Source organism: Oncorhynchus kisutch, linkage group LG15 (genome assembly GCF_002021735.2).
Source record: "Oncorhynchus kisutch isolate 150728-3 linkage group LG15, Okis_V2, whole genome shotgun sequence".
In the NCBI taxonomy this organism is placed as follows: Eukaryota; Metazoa; Chordata; class Actinopteri; order Salmoniformes; family Salmonidae; genus Oncorhynchus; species Oncorhynchus kisutch.
The window spans coordinates 53,005,148-53,024,004 of NC_034188.2; the positions used below are offsets into that span (position 1 = coordinate 53,005,148).

General features: G+C 46.1%; 1 protein-coding gene across 2 annotated transcripts in view; it reads left to right on the plus strand.

Annotated features, from left to right (window-relative positions):
- LOC109904768 (leucine-rich repeat and fibronectin type III domain-containing protein 1-like protein) overlaps positions 1 to 18,608 on the plus strand; it is a 146,233-nt gene extending 127,625 nt beyond the window's left edge. The window contains exons 4-6 of one of the 2 annotated variants that reach the window (XR_004203096.1): positions 3,724 to 4,372; positions 15,586 to 15,639; positions 15,866 to 18,608. Coding sequence is in view for 1 of the 2 variants with exons in the window: in XM_031790486.1 (XP_031646346.1) it covers positions 3,724 to 4,282 (559 nt within the window). In the remaining variant the exon portion in view is untranslated. Of the gene's footprint in view, positions 1 to 3,723; positions 7,847 to 15,585; positions 15,640 to 15,865 lie in introns of those variants that run through there. The other variant, XM_031790486.1, reaches the window with a different exon arrangement.
- The last annotated feature ends 249 nt before the right edge of the window (positions 18,609 to 18,857 follow it).

An 18,857-nucleotide genomic window follows, 5' to 3' on the forward strand; every position in this document is an offset into this window, starting at 1 on the left:
CTTGTTGTTCTTCGACAGTTCATGAGCCTCCAAATTGATCCCCATTAACAGCCTGGTTTAGAGAGGCACTGAATCACGTTGATAATGAATGTAGTGCCCGATGACAACATGAGTGGACTTAACTCATCGCTAAAGATGTCACAGAGCAAACTGCAGAAACACTAGAACATGATGCCCACAGGGAAAACGACAAAGAAGTTCTGAAGAAAATGTGTTGGAATGACTCAATGTGCAGACATCTATTGCCACACCAACCTATATAGCATTACTGTGCAGTAGCCATTAGCTATAATATGTCTGGCAGTGAAGAGCCTATAAGAAGAGAATCATCTCCATAGAACTGAGATGGAGATGCAGTTCAATATTGACCTTTCTGATATCAGATTCAGATGTTTTATTAGGTGGGTTGACTCCCAAGTATCAAAGGCCAAGCATTCAATGGCACAATGGACTGAAGGTTGCAATGCCTCACTCTTACTGTAATGCCTCACTCGTACTGTAATGCCTCACTCGTACTGTAATGCCTCACTCGTACTGTAATGCCTCACTCGTACTGTAATGCCTCACCCGTACTGTAAGTGTCATGGAAGGGTTTTGAAAAGGGTTGAGTTTGGCTTTTGTAATTCAGTATTGTTCCTATCAGAAATAACAATATACTTTTAAGTACTTTTAAGTGATTGTGATTATTTGTAAGCTGTGGACAATAGAGGTATTAACTTCAGTGAGAGAAAATATTTAATATTTTCTATAGCACCCAAAGGAATCCCAGTGCAGAGTTAAACTGATGTAAACACATTACCCCAGTGAAGTGCAATCCGTTCCAGAAGGCAGTGTTTGATAACTGATTTTGAATGAGGCACAGTTGAGTTGAACTCTTCACCCCAACTTTAGGAATGAAAATAATCTGTTCTTATGGGAACAGTGGTTTCTGAGCTGACTGTTGCAGAGAGCATAAAACACCTGAAACATCCCGATTTACACAGAGAAGAAAGGGGGGTCATTCCCACAGTCACTACAGCCCTCTGTTTGTCTCTGCTAAGAATCAAGTGGAACATTAACAGAAAAAAAGAATCCTCTCCTCAAAGTGAAAACCAGAGAAATCGGCGGCCATTAAATTCCCCCAGAGTCGGCTGCGAACCCCTTTCTTCTCCTAGGGCAATATTCTCCTCTTGAGCTTTCAAAGATTTCTTTAAATTCGCTGTTCAGTGGCTCATTATTTTTTATAGGAGGTGCAGTAGAAAACATCCCCATGAGTGTTCCAGCACCAGCTAATGTTATTAAAGATATTTAGAAGTGAGAGTACTGTACAACATTAGAAGTCTTAAGGGGGGGGTATTTTTCCTACGCCACAGCAAAAATAGCCAGCGAGCTCAGATCCATTCACCTCTCTGTTGAAGCACTTCACGGCACTCACACAGTGGATTATTCCACAAGCCTATAATGGACAGACGGAGAGATTCGTTAAAAGACAGAAATGAATCTATTGATTCGATTTTTATATTACACCACGGCCCTCTTCAACATTGCACTGTGGCGTGATTCTCCGTTGAAGCAGCCCTGTTAGTACCTAATTAACTTCCGGCCTTTCCCTGAGGATGGATGAAGACAAAAAAAGACACGTGGGAGAAGCAATTTGCTGTTAATTATGCAAAAAAGCACATGGAGGCCTTTGGTTTATGGCACTGCAAAGTAATCGGTATGCGTTTTTTTTATCAATTAGGCACACATGAGTCCAGCTCTGTGTGGACTGACGGTTGTATTGAATTTGGGAGGTCAGAGATGGAGGGAGTGGGTAATGAAGGGACGCGGTGGCTGAGGACAGCTAATATCCTCTCAGACACATTAACATTGTGCTGAAAACAGGAGAGGATTGTGACGGTATCAGCTTTCCTCAGTCTCTTTCTTCTTTCATACATCAAGTCGACTGCACTCTCTATTTTCTCTTCCTTTCGTTCCCTCTCTCTGTCCATCTTTTGACTCCAGATATCCCTACCTAATTGCCTTTATGTTTGTATGGTCTCTTCAGAGACAGTCTTACATGAGAGGATGAGAACTATCCTATGTTAAAGCACATTATAGACAGCTTGTGGTTGGGAGATTTCAGCACACACTCACATCCATGATCAGACATGCGCGCGCAAGAGTAAACGCACGCACGCACGCACACGCACACGCACACGCACACACACCTACCTTCATGTCCCCCTAACCCCTCCTGGCCCCCTGCCTGTAGCATCCATATTACCATCTCTAATGTGATAGACTGGTGACAGGAGTTATGGCAAGGTCAGGTCTGACTACATCAGTGACGGCTCCCGCTCCTCTCTCACCATCCCCACCACCTCCTCCCCATTGCATGTAGGGGACCCAGCCTTTTCCTCCATGTCCCTCAAAGTCCCACCAGAGGATATAGATGTCGACACATCTGAAGATACAGTATATTGGGGCCTATTATTTTTTGAACCGGGCGACCTCCCTTTTTATACCTAGACTGCATGCTAGGCTGAGGACTAACGAAATGACCAGACCCGTCTGTGGGCGGCTAGTGACCTCCACTCATCCAGAACATCCCCTAATGATGAGCATATATGCTCCGGGGTGTGCAGAACAACATCAAGACAATTCCCCCTAATTAGTGAGATTCCACCTTTCTTAGTAGTTTGATCTTCTCGTTTCCTTTCTTTCGTTCAAGGAAACGTTCACGCAATTGAAAACGTACATTTAGCATTTTGATCATTTAGCATTTTGATCATTTAGCATACGCTCTTATCCAGAGCGATTTACAGTATAGAGAGTTAATACGTTTTTCTGTTCACATCAAATCTAATGTTATTCTTCACATGCCTCGTAAAAACAGCAGGCGGAGACTAACAGTGAAATGCTTACTTACGGGCCCTTCCCAACAATGTAGAGAGAGATAAAATAGAAAGTAATAACACGTAACAATACAAGTAACATCTCATCATGAAACTTTTACTTCATAGTTAAACACCAGACCATAATATGACACTAACTTTATGGGTGGCAGATATTCTGCATGCTCCATAAATGTATTGCAATTTGTAAAGGAGAATACAGGGGATAAACAGGGTGGCAAGAGCGTAGTAACGGTAAGTCAGTTTAATGGAAACAGCAGGTGTAACCTGTGGATAAGGCAGGGCAGAGGAGGGTACTCTGAGACAGTACGAATCCCGCCGTGTGAGCGTAGAGGTTGGCCCCGCTGGCGCCTGCGTTTAGAGGAGAAATGTTTAATGCACACACTGTCACACACGCTGTCACCCCTTGGGCATGTCGCGCATTGGAATTCCGCTCCATGTTTCGTCACCTCGGAGCCCCCGGGCCCCTATGTCCCTGTTGATAAATGGAGCAGTTTGGCACGCTAGCCACCGGGGTAGCAGCAGACACACACACAGGCACACACACACATGCAGGAACGTGCTCAGACACACACATACACACTCACACACCTTAGCCAATGTGTGGTCTAGTGTTTGTAAGACAGAAAGTAAACCTGACAATGGAGAGTGCAGAATGAGAGGAGAGCATGAAAGTGTGTGGTCAGGGTAGTAAAGGTTAAACGTAATCTCCAGGTACTGAAAGTATAGGTTGTTGAGATCACTGCCTTCATACAAGCTTTCGGATTACTGCTAGAATGTTCACTCTGTCAATAACATTGTTCTCTCTCTCTCTCTCTCTCTCTCTCTCTCTCTCTCTCTCTCTCAGGATGATCCCTGCGTCTCATAAGTTCTTCCTACTCAGTGACTTGGCCACTCAACGGGATTATGACCTGTGTGTGCTGGCGGTGTACGACGATGGCGTCACGGCCCTAACCGGCACCCGCCTGGTGGGCTGCGTGGCTTTCACCACAGAGCGCGAGTACCGTCAGTGCCGCTCCCTCCACGACCAATTCCTGGGCGGAACCATGATCATCGTGATCGGCGGTATCATAGTGGCGTCCGTGCTTGTCTTCATCTTCATCCTCCTCATGAAATACAAGCTGCACAGCAACCATTACAAGCAGAAGGCGGCACATGTCAGCAACGTGTGCTCTCAGACCAACGGAGGCCACGCGGCGGGCGGGGGAGGCCCTCCCATCCTCCCTTCCTCCTCAGGCTCGGCTAATAAGCCCATGCCTCCTGGCCCAGTGGACAGGGTAGGGCATGAGGGACCCCATCAGGCCTCGGAAGGGGGCTTCGGAGGGCCCTTGAAAGGGACCACCGTAGTGGACTTGAACCCAGACTACGGGAAGTCAGTGAAGGACGAGGATGCTATATCACAATAACACAGGATCTGGGACTTCCCCACCCCGCCCCCTTTTTATTTCCTGGTGCTGGGGTCCCTCTGCCTTACCAAGGATTATCTCGTGTCCAAGGTGGGTGATTCCTGTCAGACAATTCTGGGCAAGTGCTCAGGGCTCATCTGTATTCATTAACAATTCTGCAGACTGCTTCTGTAAGAGGTAACAGATGTGTGTGTGTGTGTCCTGTAAGTCTAGGTGCATCTGCATGCAGTGTCTATTTCGAGGGGCTTGTCTTGACAAAGTGCAGTACTTTTGCTGTATAGTATTTTCCTCTTTAAATGAAGGGTAGTAAATAGTACAGTGAACTAGTCCTATTGAGCTTCAGCGATGACTGCAGGCAGGCTTTGCTCGTGCCCCACGCCAAGTCCCCAGGACTGATGGGAATACGCAATCATCATAAAATCACACAGCACATAAAGGACGGCACGCTGTGCTCACTCGCTCCACGTCCCCCCTCTCTCTACTTCCTTCCTCTCTCCCTCACTGCCCGATGGGATTTCCCCCCCCCCACACACACACACTCTCTGTTTCCATGAAAACCAATCATAGCTGACTTCTCTGGCCCTGAGATGTTTGTTGTAAGTTTAATATCGGCAGTATAGCACAATCTCCTCTACATCTGCGCTCTCCAAATACAAATGAACTGAGCTGGATCCGGGACAGCTCTGTGGTTTTTTAAACACTGTCATCGGTGTCTCTGCCGCCCACCAACAACATCACGTCATCCCGCATATTAGCACACTCAGTGTACTAACGAGGGTTTGAAGTCATCTTTGGGGCTTCCTAAGGCATTTGTGTTATTCTGATTCGTTTTTGGAGGGCAAGCTACAGGCTATGTCACTAGCAGCTGGAAGTTACTTTTAAACAAGGGTCAGAACCTTGTTAGGTTAGAAAGGGCAAATGGCAGCCACATGCGTAATAGCGACCCCTATGGCTATGTTCAGGAATGCCCTTGGTAATGTTAACCTAAGCCAGCGGTTCCAAAACTAGGGGCCGCGACCCCATGTGGGGTGGCATGATATGAAAATTGGGTTGCAGGAGAATTTCAAAAAGACCTGAGAAAAAAATACAGTAGTATGTATAACATTTTTTTTGTCATATATATATATGTATGACAAAAAAAGGTTATACATACTATTATGTTTTCTCAGGATACATTATAATATCATCTTTGCATCTCAAAATCATTGTAATGTGGTTAACCTTAAAAATCTAAATGAAAATGATTCAAATCTAAAAGATTCAACCAGAGAGTGCCCTCAGATCATGGGAAAAGGCCGCACTTGACCGTTGCACTTGAATCATTCCCACGGTGAACGGCTAGGCCTGCTATGCTATGAAACCACACACGACTGCAGAGACCTTGATACTGCCGGCCGCAATTGATATGGTGACAACAATGTGTGGGACTCACATCAATACCTTTGTCAGATAACACTGTTAAACAAAGAGGAAACTCTGACTGAACGACTCAAAAACTCCCCAGCTTATGCTCTCCAAATGGACGTTAGCTGTGAGGGCCGAGATGCTCAAGCATTGACTTTTGTTCACTATACAGGACATGGTGTTGTGTCTCGCAATTTCTGAGTATGAAACAGCATAGGGGATGTTCAGTGTGCTGCATGGCTATAATTGACCAAAAAAAACATATTCCATATGGGATCGAATTATAGGGTTTTTGTACAGATGGGGCTCTATCTGTCCCGGGGCGGAGGGCAAGCCTCTGCACTCTAGTTCTGAATGTGTCTCCCTCTGCCATATGGATGCATTGTATGATACACCGAGAGCAACTGGGGGCAAAGAAGCTGAGCACAGAACTCGGAGATATACTGCAACAGGTAACTTCGATTGGAAACTATATCAAACCACATCCACTGCGTGCACACCTGTTCACAAAACTATGTGGCGATATGGGATCAGAGCATGACAATGTTCTATTTCACTCCGAGGCTTGGTGGTTATCGAGGGGGAGTGTTGGAAAGATTTTTCCCATTGAGAGAGGAACTGTTGTCATTCACAATGGGATGTATAAAAAATGTTTAAAACAGACTTGGTTGACTTTCTGAGTAATGAAAAGAAAAATAACAGAAACAGCATCAGTAAGGTGTCCCACACGAGCGATGACTGCTCACCTCCCAACGCTTGGAACAGCACTTTAGGATGGACCGACTTCCCAATCCATTTAACTGTGATCCTGGCTCAGTTGACAGTCCAAAGCTGATCGAGCTGTCATGCTGCAGACAACGCATTCACAGTTCAATACAGAGGAGTTTTGGTTCCTGACTCAAAGGGAATAACCTACCGTCTCCCTCTGAGTATTAGTGCGGCGTTCATAACAACTGGGAACTCGGAAGGAAACAAGCTCCAAGTGGGGAAAAATCATTTTGAACGCTTATCCAACTCGGGAGCTCAGGCTTTATTCTAGAGCTCTGATTTTCCGACCTAAAGATCACTGACGTCATGATTTGACCTCTTATTTTTTCAGATTTCCCATATGCTTTGAAAGTGCTCTGAAACCCATGGTAGGCTACCCTTCACCAGCTCATGTCTGTGTGAAGCTGGATTCAGTGCGCTCCTCTGCATTCAAACCAAATATCGATCCAGGTTGGATGACATCAGAGATGAAGGTGCGCAGGTCGACCCCGCCCCCAGACTTTAAGAAGCTCCAATGCGACATGCATCAAGCACACCTACCTCATTAGTGGTGGTGAGATAAGAGACATTATGTCAGACTAATTTGCAATCGACTGTCATATAGCCCCATATTAAAAGAATGTGATGGTGAGTTGAGAAGACAATCAGAAATACTGTTTTTAAGTTAACTGTCATAGCCCCAAATAAAAAAGTGACCATTGGCTGTTAATTACATACTTTTTTTCACATGGGTGGGGTCGTGAAAATGTTCAGATATCAAAATGGGGTCAGGGCCGAAAAAAGTTTGGGAACCCCTGACCTAAGCTAAGAGATTATCAACCTTCGATCATTGACCTCATGTAATAGCTTGCCATTTGAGTAATCAACTGCTGCAGCAGTGAAGCAATCCATGCAGCTCTCACTTGGGATCAGTTGTTTTTGTTGTTGAGCAGTTTATGAGTCCTGTTTGCATTACATATCCATTTAGTAGGAAGAGCTATTTTTGTCTCAGATGACCGAGTGATTAGACCTTGGTTACACGGGGTTTTACAACCCTGTCGATCATAGTCTTCTTCAAGAAGAGAGTTTAGTTGGCTCAATGAATGGCTGCGTGTTTATAGCTGTGGGCAGCAGCAGGCAGTGTTCTCTCTCTGTGACAGGCCTGGATGAGGCAGATGAGGTAGTATTCTTCCTCAGTCGCCGTGCTCAGCGTTTAGCTGTGAAATACCTGCAGTGTCTGTGCATCCATAATTCATCTAGGAGCATCAGACAGCCAGCGAGGAGATGACAGATCACTCCCAGGAGGCCCTGTGTTTCTCACAGCGACACAATGAGGCTGACAGAGTTACTGGCGACAGGAGGAAAGGAGAGAGAGAGAGAGAGAGAGAGAGAGAGAGAGAGAGAGAGAGAGAGAGAGAGAGAGACTGGAGAGAGTGAGACTAGAGAGAGAGAGACAGAGAGACTGGAGAGAGAGAGAGAGAGAGAGAGACTAGAGAGAGAGAGAGAGAGAGACTGGAGAGAGAGACTGGAGAGAGAGAGACTGGAGAGAGACACTGGAGAGAGACTGGAGAGAGAGACTGGAGAGAGAGACTGGAGAGAGAGAGACTGGAGAGAGAGAGACTGGAGAGAGAGAGACTGGAGAGAGAGAGAGACTGGAGAGAGAGAGAGACTGGAGAGAGAGAGAGAGAGAGAGAGAGACTGGAGAGAGAGAGGGACTGAGAGAGAGAGAGAGAGAGAGAGACTGGAGAGAGAGAGGGACTGGAGAGAGAGAGAGACTGGAGAGCAGAGACAAGTTTGAGAGGAAACAAAGACAACGGTAGAGAGATTGATAAGAGAAGATGTGGTGTACAGAGAGAGAAAGACAGAGGGGTTGAAAGATAGAGAGTGAGAGAAAGAGGTAGGGATGGAGAAGAGATTGAAAGGACTGCAGAAATAGAGAGAGAGAGAGAGAGAGAGACTTGACTTTGTCTTTCATTTAACTCACCCGCCCCCTTAAAAATAAAAAAAATAAAATATATCCTGTACTGCATACATTTACCATACTCACCTTTCTATCTACCACATGATACAAACCAACATCACAATTCCCACTGCTACAACCGTATATCCAAATCATCATCCCCAGCTATACAGACTGCCCCCCCCCCAACACACCATATCTCCTCAAACATCTCTACACATTTTATAGGCCATCCCATTAAACAATAGTAAAGAGTTTGTTGTCTCCCCACCTTTGACCCTGTTCCTCCTTGTTAGCCAAATAGCTAACTTTGCCTGAGCAAACCGAATATTCAACAAAACACATTTGGCTTTCTCCTTACTCGAATACCTGTATCCCATTATAAACATCCCAACAGTAAAACCCACCCCCAACCTCTCACACAGACATCCCAACAGTAAAACCCACCCCCAACCTCTCACACAGACATCCCAACAGTAAACACCACCCCCAACCTCTCACACAGACATTCCAACAGAGACATTAAAGGCATTAGCCTGGTGCACACAGAAAACACATGAATCACAGTTACTTTAATTTGACAGAAAAGACACCCCTGCCCGATACCCGGTTCAACCCGTACCAACCAGCTGTTTGTGGCCAGGGCTCCATGAAGAACCCTCCACTGAAGGTCCCCTGACCTCTTTGGTACTGGGGGTTTGTAGAGCCCCCTCCACCTAAAACCCACCATACTCTCGGCCCCACATACCCCCTGTCACTGATGTGCCTTCTCTCCTGTTAGGCTTCTAATGTTCCTAACCTTAACGCAGAGGTTGTAGAGGGCTTTACCTCCCACATCCTCAAACTCCCCCAGGCTCGGAGTGTTAAAATCTAACAAGTCATCCAGACCCCCTTGCCAGTCTCTGGCGTCACCTGCAGTGGCGGAAACATTGGTGGCCCCTCTCCCTTTGGCCGCTCAAATATCCCCCTTACCGGCCCAGACAGTGCCTCCTGGACCTCCTCCAGGAATCTCTCCAGCAGCCTAAGAGACGTTATTCCTGTTTGTTGTTCCAAGACTTCCGGGGTTTTCCACCCCTCCTCTCCCAGCAGTCTCAGGTCACCCAGCCTTTGTAAACCCCCTGCCATCAGTTGCCTCTGCAGGGTGGCCAACTGAACCGATCTCAAAGGGATGGCTGGGTTGTGGAAGATAGGCTCCTCCCACACCCATAGCCCAGACTCCACACCCCCTTCTCATATGGGCCTTAGCAGCTGCCAGGCCCTCAGCATTGCGGAGAAAAATCTGAGAGACCTGCTGTACTCAGCCTCTCCAGCTTCATGAGGAACAGCTGCCGGTGCAACCCTAATCCACCAGCTCTCCTCAGCAGCGCGCATGCTGGCTCCCTCCAGCCAACATCAGCATGGTACAGCAGTCTCTGCACCACCTTTAGCCTGAAAGCAGCCATCCTGCTCTCCAGTTCCACCAGGCCCTGTCCTCCTTCGTGAGCGGTCATGTACAACACTGCTGCCTTCACTGATGGCCCGACCAGAAGAAGTCCACCAGCTTGCGTTGCAGGTCTGCGAGCAGACCGACAGGGGGATTGAGGACAGCCAGTTTATGCCACAGGGAAGATTATCAGCACCCTCCCTCTATATGACACTTGGGACAGGAGCCACCTCCACCTGGCCAGTCTTGACACCACTGCCTGTGACAGCCCCTCTCAGTTCTTCCTTACCCACTTCTCCGAGCCCAGGTACACCCCCAACACTTGAAGCCCTTCACAACCCCACTTCAAACCCCCCGGAAGCAGAGGAGGAGCCCTATCCCCCCATGCCCCACATAACAGAGCTTTGCTCTTGCCCCAGTTTACCTTAGCTGATGAAGCTCCCTCGTACACCTTCAGACTGGTCTCTAGTGCCTGCATATCCTGATCATCCCTGACCATCACAGAAGCATCATCTGCATATGCTGACACTGCTATGCCTGTCACCACATCCATTCCTGTCCAGCACACTCCCTGCAGTCTCCTGCGTAGCAGTCCTAAAAAAGGCTCAATTGGTAGTGTGTATAACTGCCCAGATAGAGGGCATCCTTGTCTAATGCCCTGCCTCACCCTGACTGGCCTACTGAGCCCCCCTCCCACCTTGACCATACATGACGCCCCAGCATACAACATCTTCACACAGGTCAAAAAACTCTTCCCAATCCCAAACACAGACATCACATTAAACAGATACTCATGGTCCACTCTATCAAAAGCCTTCTCTTGATCTAAAGAGACCAGTCCAAAGTTCACATTAGAACCTGACATGTCCCTAATTAAGAACAAGTTGTCCATGATTGAGCGTCCCGGTGCACAATATGTTTGGTCCTTATGTACTATCGAGTCCAAATGGGACTTCAGTCTGTTAGAGAGGACTTTGGCAAATATCTTGTAGTCCGCACAGAGTAATGCCACAGGCCTCCAGTTCTTAAGTTCACACAAGTCCCCTTTTTTGGGCAGAAGAGTCAGAGCCGCCCGACGGCAGCTCATCGGCAACTCTCCTACCTCGACGCATTCACGCAACACGCAAAATAAGTCCTGTCCAATTTTTCCCCTGAATTTTTGATAAAACTCCACTGGGAGTCCATCGACCCCTGGTGCACGACCGGCGGACATCTGGGTTACGGCCAGTTCATGGGACAACAGAGGAATGTCCCTTTCATCCCTCTGTGCCAGAGAGAGCTTAGGGAGTCCTGCGAACAAGACTTGAGCACACATAGGATCACACACTTCTGCCCTATACAATTCAGTATGAAACTCCACAGTCCGCTCCCGTATCTCACCTGCCCATCAGACAGCCATAGACAATGCATACCTTTGGCTTCACCACTCTGTCAATCCAAACCAAAGAAGGAGGAGCTGGGAGCATCCATCTCCTTGACCATGGAGAACCTAGCTCTTACAAGTGCTCCCTTTACTTTAACCTGGAAAAAACTGCCCAGGTCGCTACATAATTCAGCTAAATTAGCCTGGAGGCCTACATTGCCTTGCCCCACCATCTCTACCTCCTAGCCTCTGAGGATGAGAGAGCTGTGTACTGTTGACAGAAAAGCCGAATTTGGACTTTCCCCTCATCCCACCATTGACTCAGAGACTCATACTCCTCTCTTCGCTGACCCCACCTTTCCCAAAAGGTCTGGAAACCTGAGCAAAAAGTGGCATCTTGTAAGAGCTTTACATTGAACTTCCAATAAGATGCCTGCCGGGGCCCTGGTGAGATAGACAGCCGAGCCATGTTTATGTGATGATCCGAAAACCCCACCAGGAGAATGGTAGCGCCCAGCAGCCTATTGCTCCGATTCCTAGACATGTAAAACCGATCAAGTCGGGCTGCACTCACCCTATCCCCAAAAACCTTCACCCATGTATACTGTCTTGTGTTTGGATGTTTAGTTCTCCAAACATCCACTAGGTCGAACTGATTAACGATGTCCCTTAACACTCCCACTGACACTGAATGAGGCTCTTCCCCATTTCTGTCTTTCCTAAAATCCAATGTACATTTCCAGTCCCCTCCGACCACCAGCGTCTCCTCAGGTGTTACCTGTGAGAGTTCCTGTCTAAGGCTCCCAAATAGAACCCCTCTTTCTCTCCCTGTGTTAGGCGCATACACATTTATAAAGACAAAACCCATGTTGTTAATTTTAACAACAAGCAGCCTACCTTTACACACCTCCATTGAGGAGCAACGTTTTACAGACAGCCCCGGTGCAAAAAGGACTGCCACCCCTGCACTAAGATTTGTCCCATGGCTCAACACACTTGCCCCTTTCCACCAGAGCCCCCAATCGACTTCATTCAACACATCACTATGCGTCTCCTGCAGAAACAACACCTGTAGTTTTTTTTGTTTTACATATTCACCCAACACACTGCTCTTTCCCGCATCTCTGGCGCCATTTTTATTGAGCGAGTCTACCCGAAGAGTCTCCATAAGAAGTGGGAGAAAAGCCAGCAGAGAAAGAGACCAATAGCAAAGCACAAAAATCCCCAGTGTCAGAAAGAAAATATACATCTAAACAATGTCTAAAGGTAAACCTTTACACACTGTTGTGACCCACTTCCTCAACCTAAAACGTTTCCTGGGTGAGAGGACACCATGCCCCTCATTTTTCATAGCATGTTGTACTGATCTTACAAACTTTCTAGGGTCAGAAAAAAAGCCTCAAGATTAACTTTTTTCCCCTTAGTCTCATTCAGGAACCTTGGCAATTATCTCAACGTGTACTTAGACCCCTCTGCTTGACTGGCTGTCAGCTCCGGGCCCATTGAAGAGGAGTCTGAAAAAAATAACACCTCATCCTCTTCCTCAGACTCACTTTCCTCCTCATCTCTATCTCCCACCCTGACTACCTGCCCTTCCTCTCTGGTCAGGGCATCACCCACAGCAACAGGCCAAATTTCCATGGTGCCTTTGTCCACACCCTTTTTCCTTTTCCACTTGACACCCTCCTCCTCCCCCCTTATCTCTTACACTTCCCCACTATACTCTCCTCATCCACTAGAATAACCTGACTAGACCCAGCATCATCTACACCACCCTCCATAGCATGACTAGGCCCAGAATAATCTACACCACCCTCCCTAGCATAACTAGGACCAGCCTCAGCTTCCCCACCATCTCCAGCCTGACTAGACCCAGCCTCCGCTTCCCCACCATCTCTAGCCTGACTAGACCCAGCCTCAGCTACCCCACCATCTCTAGCCTGACTAGACCCAGCCTCTGCTTCCCCACCATCTCTAGCCTGACTAGACCAAGCCTCAGCTACCCCACCATCTCTAGCCTGACTAGACCCAGCCTCAGCTACCCCACCATCTCTAGCCTGACTAGACCCAGCCTCAGCTACCCCACCATCTCTAGCTTGACTAGACCCAGCCTCAGCTTCCCCACCATCTCTAGCCTGACTAGACCCAGCCTCCGCTTCCCCACCATCTCTAGCCTGACTAGACCCAGCCTCTGCTTCCCCACCATATCTAGCCTAAGTAGACCCAGCCTCCGCTACACCACCATTCATAGCCTGACTATATCCAGCCTCCGCTTCCCCACCATCTCTAACCTGACTATACCCAGCCTCCGCTTCCCCACCATCTCTAGCCTGACTAGACCCAGCCTCAGCTACCCCACCATCTCTAGCCTGACTAGGCCCAGCCTCATCTACACCACCTTCCCTGGCATGACTAGGCCCAGCTTCTGCTGTCTCCATCTCCTTACCCCCTGCACTTTGACCCCGAGTACCCTCACCTTGTCTACAGGCTTTATATGGGCACGCAAAGCTCTTATGCCCCAAATCCCCACACTCAAAACACCGTAGACTATCTGTGCTGGCAAACCCTGCATAGAGCCCCTCCCCGTGCCTCACTTTAAAATGCACATTTAGTTGTTGCTCATTGTTGTTCAGAAACATAAACACTTGCCTCCGGAACGAAACAACGTGCTTAACGGCATCTGCCTGAAAGCCTGCTGACACGAAAACCGCCAGCAAACTTACCAAAACGACTCAGCTCTTTCCTGATTTGGTAATTCGTAATAAATGGAGGCAAATTTGTCGAAGGGGTAGAGAGAGGTGAAATTGACACCAACACATCTCTTACAAATATTCCGCTAGCAATTAGCCTACCAACCAAATTAGCCCTTTTCATGAACACAACCACAGCTTTGTTCATTCTAGAAGCAGAGTGTATAAATTCAGCTCCTACCTGTTCACAGACCGCGAGCAGAACCTCCTCCACCTTAACACACCTGAATCCATGCCGTATCGATAGCGTCTCCTCCGCGCTAGGCTGAGAAGCCATCGCGCACACCACACCTTCCAAACCCCAGGAAAGTTACTCTGTCCTCTTCCACCCTAACTTTGAAAAAACTGTGGATACCGCTAAAACAAATTTTGCATTAACCCTCCACCATAGAAAATAGAATGTAAAGAAAATAATCAAGAAATTTAGTTAGGATAGAGCCCTCCACACCAAACACTCAAACTCCAAAAAAACTCCCAGCATGCACTGCAAGAGAGAGAGAGAGAAAGAGAGAGAGACAGTAAATCTGACAGTAAATCTCAGTAAGACAAAAATAATATTCCAAAAAATGTTCCAAAAAAGGTCCACAAATACAAATTGCATCTAGACACCGTTGCCCTAGAGCACACGAAACACTATACATACCTTGGCCTAAACATCAGCGCCACAGGTAACTTCCACAAAGCTGTGAATTATCTGAGAGACAAGGCAAGAAGGGCCTTCTATGCCGTCAAAAGGAACATCAAATTTGAAATACCAATTAGGATCTGGCTATAAATACTTGAATCAGTTTTAGAACCCTTTGCCCTTTATGGTTGTGAGATCTGGGGTCCGCTCACCAACCAGAAATATACAAAATGATCATCTGTGTACAACGTAAAACGCCAAATAATGCATGCAGTGGAGAATTAGGCCGATACCCGCTAATTATCAGAATCCAGAAAAGAGCCATTCAATTCCACAACCACCTAAAATGAAGTGATTCCCAAACCTTCCATAACAAAGCCATCACCTACAGAGAGATTAACCTGCAGAGGAGTCCCATAAGATAAGAAAGCTGGTCCTGGGGCTCTGTTCACAAACACTAACAGACCCCACACTGGAAAGAATTAACCAAAAAACTGTGCAAACTAGAATGAGTACATAGTGGCAGAATACCTGACCACTGTGACTGACCCAAAATTAAGGAAAGCTTTGACTATGCAGAGACTCAGTGAGCATTGCTATTGAGAAAGGTCGACCTTATCCAAATCAGTCAGTGAACCAGCTTCTTAGATATGCTTCTTCATGGTCTTGGTCCGCTTTCATCACCTCATTTTCAACAAGACCTATGTGTAAGACACTGTCAAATACTTGTAGGTGTGTGTGGCCTGGGGTGGTCTAGTGGTTACTGCTGTTGTCTTCTGATCACACAGATATGCCAGGTCTGGCGTGGGTTTGAATCTGGCCTATGCCCTTCTAGAGCACCATCTTATTATCCTGTGTCTCTGTCTAAAAAAAAGGAACTAGTAGGAGCAATCACGTAGCCAGATGTGATATTCATATCTACAGAATTGAACCCCCCCCCGGGGTCAGGTAAGACATACGGGAACTTTCCAGGAATTCTTAGCTCAGGTGATGAGGTTCGTGCACTGATTCCTGTGTCCTGTCTCTTCCAGATTCGCACATCACCCATGCTCGTCTTCTGAGGTGGAGGGAGGGAAAATGGAAAGGTGAGTTTAGGGGCAGAGAGCTATACATTTCAATTCTATATGCAAGTTCTACATAGAGATGGTGAAGTTATGACGTCACGGGATGTCTGATTTAAAGGGCAAATGAGAAGGGAAGAAGGGACACGTACAACACAAATAGTGTTTTCTTTCTATTGCATTAGATTGTCTAGTAGACTGCGGGTTTAGGCAATTCCTTGGTGATGTTTACTTTAATTCTCTCCTCCAGGTAAAGTCCCCCTGGTTCAAGGAAGTTGGAAAAACAAACTCACAAAAGAATACATATGAGGCCAAGAACAGCATTAGGTGTAGAGATGGGTGGATGCCATGGAATCGCTGTGTTCTGTCACTTATGCAATTCTACCTGGAACTGGGATGTAATCCAGCCCTGTGGAGTGGAGGGAAATGTATTCCAAAACCTGGGGCTTCGTTCACTGTGTGAGGAATGAGTTGACAACCCAGACGCCTCAAATTCCTTTCGGAATACTTTTTTGGGATTCTCATTGGAATTGCCTATTACAGAGGAACACCCTTGGATGGTTTTGATGAAATGTTGTGGGTTCCGTAATAAAGCTCCACTCTCCCTTAACGATCGGTCACATGCCAAAGGAATACAATAAGAGATGGCGATACAGTGTTTTGTTTTCACCCCCCCCCCCCCGAGGGCCTTGGAAGTGTTAGCACACATCGATGTCACGTCGATGCACCAATATCAAACGGTTGTTTGGTGATCTCTAGGGCACTTTATAATCTTTATAGTCCTCTCTCTCTCTCTCTCTCCCACTCTCTCTCCCTCCGTCTATATAGACAACTGAATAGTATACTCAACAATTATGAGATCAAATGCATCCATTTTGGATGACGGTGGAAAAAATATAATTATTTGGCCAAAAACATGGGCTCTCAAGATGAGGACAAAAGAAAAACCTGGTTTGGTTTGATTACATGAACCTGCCTTGTGGTTTGATGGTGAAATGGTGAGTTAAGTTTCATTCTGACACAAACTTTACAGAGAAGAAACTGACCCTATTGTGTACCACTTGCCAATTGAAAAGATGGAACACAGATCACATACTCTTTTTCCCCTTACTGTTGACTGTGTATGTATTTGTATGTGAGATACACATTCAATCTTCTCTGATTTGATACCCGTATTTCCTTTGAATTATGAAGCAACAATAAGAAAAAAAACGTGAGATGGAATTTTATGCTTTCATAGGTAAAATATGTGGATTTATAAAGAAATAAAATTATTTTTCTTGAAAATGTGCAGCAACATTACTCACACAATTTCTGATATGAATCCTATTCATAGATTTATAATTGCATTAAGTGTCAAACTTGTTTTGAAAATGCATTAGAAGCAGTGTTTTCATCAGCTTTGTTGGTCAGTTTTCAACCAAACTGACCTTATGACAATGTAATGACAGTTACAGAAGTATGGTTTTGCCACTAAGGGTCGCCAGAGGCTTTCATGGTGACGTAACCAGTCCACCTCAGCTCAGTTCAACTCAGACATAGATTAGTGTGGGAAAGATATTAGAGAAGCAACTGAGTAAGTAACAGGTCTATAGATGCTAGTGGTTATGTTATAGCCAGACACCCCTAATCTCAGAGGCCCTTCCACAGGCACTGTTGACGTGAATATTTTTATTTAAATTTGATTAACTCTAGGTCGTACTTCTGCTTTCCAGTCTGTGGTCAGATGGCCCAACCATGTCATTGTTTAAAACTGCATTGCCATTGTGCTAGGCAAACGTACATGGACAAACCATATACATAAAATATGTATTTTAGGGAAGCAAAAAGCATTAACAGGATTGACAACATTCATTGAGAGTCATGTGTAATTTCTTATTAGCATATGTTTTACAGAAGGGAGCCCAAAAGCAGCTTTGCAAGGTAACCAGTGAAGTGGTTCCACTCTCACATGTGGTTGTCAGCTTTGCCTGCATTATGGTAAACCTTCATTATTGATGTGTCAGTTATCGTTTCTGATGCTTTTACAGCAGATTCCTTTCATTCAAGTGCTGATTTACACAAAGATTATCGGCTTGTTTAAAAAAGAACGTATGAATGGATTTAGAGCTTGTCAAAAAGGCTGAGATTGCCTCTCCTACAAAAACACTGCACATCACCTCCATGTGATTAGATTCAGGAAAAAGTTCTGGATCCCTTTTTTAACTTTGATCTTACTTTTTTTAAACACTTCCCCTTAATTTTAAAATGACCTTTGACTCTATTACCAGGCCTACCTTTTTGACGTTGACCTTTTGAAGAGTACCTGTTGAATTGCCAATTCGAGCTCAAATGAAACTACACGAGTGCTCTTCTATCTCCTATTTTATTGATTTCAACCTTAAAGTCATGAACAAATTTTGCCAGATGTGGTGCTTGTCAATGTCCTCCAAAGCAAATAAAACATTCATCACCCGTTCTCACCTGGTGCTAACATGCGTCCGATGCGTCCTGATCTTGTACACATGCTAAATGTGCCCACAGGCATAGACGATTAAAAGACACATTCTGATCTGATTGTAATTCGATTTTGTAAGTGTGAACAGACAAGATCAGGATGAAGTATGCATGTTAGAGGCAGATATAAATGGGACTTAAGATCCAAAAGAAAAACATGGAACATGAGGTAACAACATTAGCCTACATCTGGATTCCTCTACTTATCAGGATTCAAGGTAAGACCCAGATGCAGACTGTCGAAGTAACAATGTTTATTGTAGCAACAGGGGCAGGCAAAGACAGGTCAAGGCAGGCAGGGGTCGATAATCCAGGGTAAAGCAAATGTACAGGACCAGGACGGCAGGCAGTCCCTGGTCAGGGACAGGCAGTGAGGTCAGGCGGGCGGGTACAGGGTCAGGTAAGCTTGAGCAAACAATACGAACTGGCAACGAACAGACAGAGAACACAGGTATAAATACACAGGGGATAATTGGGAATATGGGCAACACCTGGAGGGGGTGAAACAGATCAGGGTGTGACACTACTTTAATCATGGTATGTTTGTGAGTCTTACAAAATGGAGGAGCAATGATTCAGCATTTTTGCTAGATGGATTGAAATCTAACATCATTGGTCCTTCAGGCTCCAAACAGGTGGTGCAGAATATTAAACACCCAGGCAGACAGACCTCTTGGGCCTCTGCTGGTCCCACAGCTAATGTCAAAATTGCTCAGGCAGACAGTTTACATTCTCGGGAATAGTAA